This window comes from Gadus macrocephalus, chromosome 17 (genome assembly GCF_031168955.1).
Source record: "Gadus macrocephalus chromosome 17, ASM3116895v1".
Classification (NCBI taxonomy): domain Eukaryota; kingdom Metazoa; phylum Chordata; class Actinopteri; order Gadiformes; family Gadidae; genus Gadus; species Gadus macrocephalus.
Window position 1 is genome coordinate 10009627 of NC_082398.1, and position 6901 is coordinate 10016527.

General features: G+C 42.2%; 1 protein-coding gene across 1 annotated transcript in view; it reads left to right on the forward strand.

The window, feature by feature from the left end:
• col4a5 (collagen, type IV, alpha 5 (Alport syndrome)) overlaps positions 1–3084 on the forward strand; it is a 40619-nt gene extending 37535 nt beyond the window's left edge. Inside the window, exons 48-50 of the mRNA XM_060077285.1 lie at positions 215–329; positions 523–695; positions 1129–3084. Coding sequence (XP_059933268.1) covers positions 215–329; positions 523–695; positions 1129–1210 — 370 coding nt within the window. The 3' untranslated portion in view covers positions 1211–3084. The remainder of the gene's footprint in view (positions 1–214; positions 330–522; positions 696–1128) is intronic.
• Positions 3085–6901: the final 3817 nt, after the last annotated feature.

Below are 6901 nucleotides of genomic sequence, written 5' to 3' on the forward strand. Positions count from 1 at the left end.
TAATACTTGTAGAAATATATGAGGACCAACGTCAAAGCCTAAACCAGCAGGTAGTGGTAGTAGTGGTAGGGTAGTAGCACCAAGCTCTACGCCAGCAACGTTATCAGCAAAGTAGTAGTAGTAGCAGAAGTAACACCTAGCCCCACATCTGATCAAGTCTGAATGCGTGTGCGTTTCGACTCCTCATTGAATCGTGTGTGTGCGTGTCGTCCAGGTGTTCGGTGTGCGAGGCTCCGGCCATGACGATTGCAGTTCACTCCCAGACGATCCAGATCCCCAGCTGCCCTGCCAACTGGGAGGCCCTGTGGATCGGCTACTCCTTCATGATGGTACCGCCCAACCCCTGCACTAGTACACAGTATACCCATCAGAAGCCCAGTACAACGCACCAGTGCCACACACTCACAACCCAACTAAAGTGACGACAGTCATTCAGCAGATGTCTTTATCCAGAAGCTACATATTTTTTTTAAATCCTCCCTTTCCCCTCTCCCCCGCCTCTTCCCCCCCTCCTCCCCCCAGCACACCAGTGCAGGAGCAGAGGGCTCCGGCCAGGCTCTGGCCTCCCCCGGCTCCTGCCTGGAGGAGTTCCGCAGCGCTCCGTTCATCGAGTGCCACGGCCGGGGGACCTGCAACTACTTTGGCAACTCCTACAGCTTCTGGCTGGCCACCGTGGACACCAACGAGATGTTCAGGTGAGAGACGGGGCCCACGTGACACTGTGATTGTCCCCAAAAGGTCGAGCGGGTCAATGGAGGGACAGCGTTCGTATCGGAAGAGAAAGGATTATATTCACCAATGATTATATATGGCTGATGTTTCCCCTCTGCACCTTTTGAATTATGAGGTACTTTACTGTTTAGTTAGTTTAACTTAAAGCTAGTTTGGGCTTTTACCCAAAGCGACTTGCACTGGATTCAGAAACATTTCATGAAGGATTAGGTGCCTACAGCTAGGGCTGTGGATATTTGGTGGTTCGAACCCAGTATCTTTCGTCAGCGAATCAAGCACCCTAGCTCGTCGACTATCCTGCCCCCTTTACACATGCCATCATCGCTTCTGAAATATTGGTTTAGACATATACACATGCTCTCTCCATCTTTGACCCCTGAACTTTGACCCACACAGGAAGCCCCAGTCTGAGACTTTGAAGGCCGGAAATCTGCGGACGCGCGTCAGTCGTTGTGTGGTCTGCATGAAGAGGACGTAACGGAACACGGCGTCACACTAGACACGCCCCCTTTCCCTGGCCACAGCCCCTCTGACGACTACAAAAATAAGCTGATTGGTTAACGAGGAGTAATGGGGAGGGGGGGCAAGGCTGGGTGGGTGGTGACCCGATGTGTGTCACCCGAGTGACGATGTTGGATTCCAATGGTGCAGTGTGGTTATTATTTTTTTCTGAGGAAAAAAACGAAAACTTAACTAAATCTTAAACTTTGGTGCTACTGTGAGACACAGCATAAACAAAAAAAAATGCAAATGACGGCCACAAATCAATCTATATTTAGTGGATATTTTTTTATTTCTTAAATAAAAGTACCGATACCTCAAATAACACAGTACAAATACCCACAGAACAAGGTGTCTGGAACCTTTCTGAGAAACTTAAGTGCTTTCACACTCCTCTCTTCTTCATTAAATGGAAAGAACCAAATCCTTCTCTTCCTCTTTTCACGAAAATCCCCTTGTTCAAATATTTCACAAAATGTTCCCCTTTCTCTCGTTCATTCATTTGCTATTCTTCTTTCTTTTCATTATTTGACTAAGGAGTGGATGCTTTTCACAGTCTCACATCCGCACACTTTAAACTTCGGAACATCCAAGAATAAGAGATGCACTGACGCTTAGCTCTTTCGTTGTATCTTTTACAGCGTCTTTTCTCTCTTTCTCCTCACCACTTTCTCTAACGCTCTCCCTCTCCCTCTCTGTTCGCTTCGCGCAGATTTTACATTTCATTTGATGGTACTAACGAAATACGTGGATCACTTTACTAATAACGCCCTATGATTTACTTCCTCTTATTTTTTGTAAGTAATATAATGTGTATATTGTGTACAACACCTTTTTACTGTAGTATTTTAGGTCGGAATCGGTACTAGGTATTTGTGATAAAAAAAATAGATTCTGGGTATTCTTCTTTTTTAGCTTGCACGCTCATTCGCTCTCTCGCTCACTTTCATAACACACAAACACACTCGCATGCAAACACACACACATGCATAACCCATTCATTGGCATCTGCTCATGAACAGTGACTCAAAAGTTGTACAAAGTGAGGCTCTTACAAATGAAACGGTATTTTATATAGAAATGAAATAAATATATATTTGAAAGGTATATTGACTTTATTTGGCAGTTATGACACGGCCGATCACTTACGAAACCACAAAAAGCTAGACTTGAGGCAAATAGTTGTCAGAGTCTTCAGAATCACTATGGGAGCTTTTTCTTTCTAAAAATGTAGGCTTACTCTGATTGTGAGGACCGATCGAGGGAGACGCCAAAACGTTTTGGTAATCTAGATACCAGTTCTTCCAAACGGTTTTGGTGGTCGTCCCCACTAACGTGTAGCAGTTTCTTCAAACCCAGGTCTTGCTTTCCAAACCACTCTAATGGAAAATAAATCATCTATATATGCCCCCCCCCCCTCCACACACACAAACACACACACACCCTCAAAACCTACTGTGTGATCCAGTTGAATCTGGTTTGAAACTGTATTCCGTATGTAAATGTTCCCTAGGTGATTGGCTCCTCCCTGATACAATGTGTAGGACACCAGTTGTACTGTAGGCGGGGGAGGGGGGTGAAGGGTCTGGGAGGGGGTGATATTAACCTGTGATTTTTTTTCTTTTCAAAACCACTTTATGAAATTTCTAATTTTGTCACCCTTGGGTGTGATAAAAAAAAGTGTACTACATTTTTTCTGTTTTTATTTTTATTTTGGTCTCGTTTTCTTTTCTTTTTGTTAATTTTTTTCATGTTTCATGTTATCCAGAAGTTGTTATAAACTTTAAAGACTGAAATAAACACTATGTCTGACGACTTGTGCTGTCTGACGACTTGTGCTGTCTGACTCAACGATATGACTCTGATTCATAGACCAGAACAAAAGCATTAAAAAGAAGAATACTCTCTTCCGACAGCCATCAGAAAAATATAGAATTTCTTTCAATATAGATGCGGCTATTTTTCATTATTTGCTTACTACTATAAATAGTAATTTGCGTTTTCACATCCATCCATAATAATTGTTTGGCCAATACATTATTTTTTGCCTCAAAAATAAACATTTATACTTTGATAAATACAAAAATATTTCCAATTCATTAGACAGATTTATAGTTTTATTAACAAAGCTACCGGGTTATTGACCTAGTTGTAATTCTAGTCACCTACCAGCAGAGGGAACCCTTTACCAACAGCTTTAATTGTTCCCTTCAAACATCTGATTGCAATTTTAGTTCCGATTTTTGACGAATACACAATAAAGATCACGGCTTCTCCCCCTACTGATCTGCTCCTCACCTATCCTTATCTCCTCCTGCATTCCTGATGACTTGCCCATCTCCTCTCCTGACCTCTAACACCATCGACAGGGAAGCGAGTTCTGCCGTCCTTGGTGAAAACACGGCAGCCTCAGAGTTTTCGATGTGGTTGGGAAGTATTGCTCTATCCTACACCTGCGGTACTCCCACTCTCAGTTGAGATGTCACAAATGTGTATTGAGTATTTTAAATGGCTTAAAATGGATACTGAAAAAAACAAATCTGGTGGTAAAATAAGGGCCCTTGCAGCCGAGGCCGGGGGACTGGGTGTTACATTCTCTGGGATGATGAATCTCATTTTGACTTGGATCTGATATCCAAGCTCCCTCCTTCGAGGAGACCCCCTGGAGATTCGGGGTCAGGCATGGCAAACAGTGACGCAGGAAGTTGTAATTAGCAGGACCTTTGCGAGAGCTGTGTGTGAGTGTTGGTGTAAGTTAGATGCCGACTATATGGATTGGTGTGGCATCACATAGCCTACACACACACACGCACCAGACATGCACACACAAACACACACAAAAACTTAGTATTTTAAGAAACAGTATCTACGACCGGCAGCTACTGCTAATGTGTCGCGGTGGATAGTCTATTTAATGATACTCTAGTGGGGTCTCATGGTCCGTGTTGACATGCCCCCTCTCTGGCTCTACATCTCCGGACACCCTACACGCCCACTCTTACACGCACACTGACACACTCACCCAAAATAATCATTATAAATCACAGTATCACAAGCCAACAGAGACGCAGAGTGGAGATGTACCGTTAAGGGAAGCGCTATTGGAATAATTTATGTTATGTAACTTGAAAATACAGTTTCACTGCTACCTTTGGGAAACCTTCTGGAAATGCAGTCTCAATTCTATCTGGGTGGAATCCTCTCATCATCGTCGTATAGGCTAGTTAACAACGACGCTACCTAGATAGTCGATAAAAACTGGCGGAGGAATGCGTGATATATTAGAGAGCTAATACTTAACTCAAAACTGAACCTTACGTCCCGCTTAAGTCAAACATAAATACACGTTATCCAAAGAAATAAGTCGGCTGTCTTCCGCCGTGTGAAAGTTAACATTTACCTGTTCACCTGTCGTTGTTGCCGTTTTTAGGATAAATAGGACTCGTCAGTACTTTGAGATGGAATAGTGATAAATTGCTTGGAACAAACCATAATACCACGGTGTTACACGTGTATCAAATTAGCCTAATGAGATCAATATCTAGAGTTTTATAATAAACACTCAAAATCCCAGGATGCATACGATATTATTGGGTCTGTGCGTGTGAGTGTTTGTAGACCTGTGTTAGCTGTTTGTGGTTCAGCAGACCTGAGATTGTTTGGACAATTTAGACTAGGAGAATAGTTGAGTAAAAAGTGTGTTTGTGTGTGTGGGTTGGTTCCTGTCTTGCATTCATGAAAAGCCCAGCCTTTTTTTTTTTTTTTATTCTAATCTGTTGTATGACGATGAAGACCGTTGGCTTGTTATTGCGCTTCTGAAAAAAATACTTTTGCCCCAGTCTTTTTAAGTGTGTCAAAGTACATCGTCCTTGCAGTCATCTGACAGCACTTTCTACTGACTGAGCAAATAACGCTTCTGCAAGGATAAGGGTGTACCTCTGACATTTAGTTTAGCGTTTATACTGCAGCTAGTTTAGGTTTAAAAACATGCGTTCACTGAAGCCATGAGTTGGTTAAATTATTGAAAATGAGGTGAACAGAATAAAACTATTCAAAACTGTATAATCCAATTTGGAGATTTGTGAGGAAATGTGCAAGAAAATAACATTCTGGATGAGGGATTTGCAGAAAAGAGGTTTGGCAGCATACACACACAAGTACATGAACACATTTTTATTGCAATAGCTCTATCGAAAGCAAAAAAGTTTTGATAAATATAAACACTATGCTCAAACAATCTCAGTTTTCCCTCCGCAAGAGAGAAAGAAAAAAATAACAGAAACAGGTGAAAGAGTAGAAAGAAAAAAACGTAGAGGTGTGGGCGGGGCCCCTACAGGGCCAGGGGGGAGGCGGGAGGGAGGGGGGCCCAACACAAAATAAAATAAAATATGCGACAGGTTACACTTCTTTATTTACGGAAAAGAGGATTTAATCTCAACGCACGTTCTTATCGTATTTTTAACTCCTTTAATTCTGTGTCGTGTATCGCACCTGGGAAATGTGTTTAAATGCACAAAGGGATACACAGTGTGCGAAATACAAGGGACTCACTGATTGACACTTGTGACCCCCTGAAAGCCTCAACTGCAACATTTTGAATAACGTCAGACGGGCAGAAGAAGATCAATTGGTGACAATGATTTGTGGTGTTCAAATAAAGATCGCTTGAAAGAGTTAAGAACACGATGTTGACCGCGAATAATAAGCATCAGCAAACACCGTCTTCTCAGTCTTCTTCAGCGCGTCTTAACAAAGATCAGTTTTCATTACTGTCTGCACTGCCTCCTAGTGGCATTATAAATTAAGACACCATCACAGAACACAAAGTCGGTATAACCAGCGCTGCGGAGCGTTGCTGTTGAGCTTCTGCATTTTCGAGTTAATTACTTAACGATTCAGTCGTTTGTTGCAGACATGTAAAAAAGAAAAAGGATTGTATTGGATTGTAAAAAGCAAAATAATACTAACTAGGGGCATGCCCGTAGACAGCAATGAGATCACGATGTCTGGATCTTGTCCATTTTTTGAGGAGTTTAGGAGATCTGGGGGTGCATGCACGAGCCGAGCACAACCGTTGATTCAAACTGGATATTTCGCACACTGGGTACACACCTCAACTTTAAAAAAAGAAAGAAAAAGTAAAAGCTAATTAATAATTAAGCTAATTATCAACAGCCTTCTACTCCGGCAAATAGAACGCAGCTGGGTGAGCGAAATTCTGAATTCCAGAATTGTTCATTCCGAAAATTCTCTCGGGGTTCTGGAATCAAGGACCATCCTTCAACTGACACCAGGGCCGATCTCCCTTCGATCGATATCGGCATAAATAATCAACATAACCATCCTCGTCGATATGCTTCCAATCATACGCATCCCATTTGTTGACTGATCTATGCAGCAGCAAAAAAACTAAAACTGATATAGTTACAAAAAATATTAGCGGTCAAACCATTTCTCTATACAAATGACTGCAAAATGCCTACGTAAGTCGGAGGAAGAGTTCCTCTCTCCTTTTCCCGGTGTCATCTATACACACTTGACCCCCGTTGCAACGAGGTATGTACACAATGTAGCACAACAACCAAAGTATAGTAAGATGATTCATTTCTCTGTAAACCAAGTACAAAACACCAAAAAAGGAAAAATTTAATCGTTTGCATATTGACGC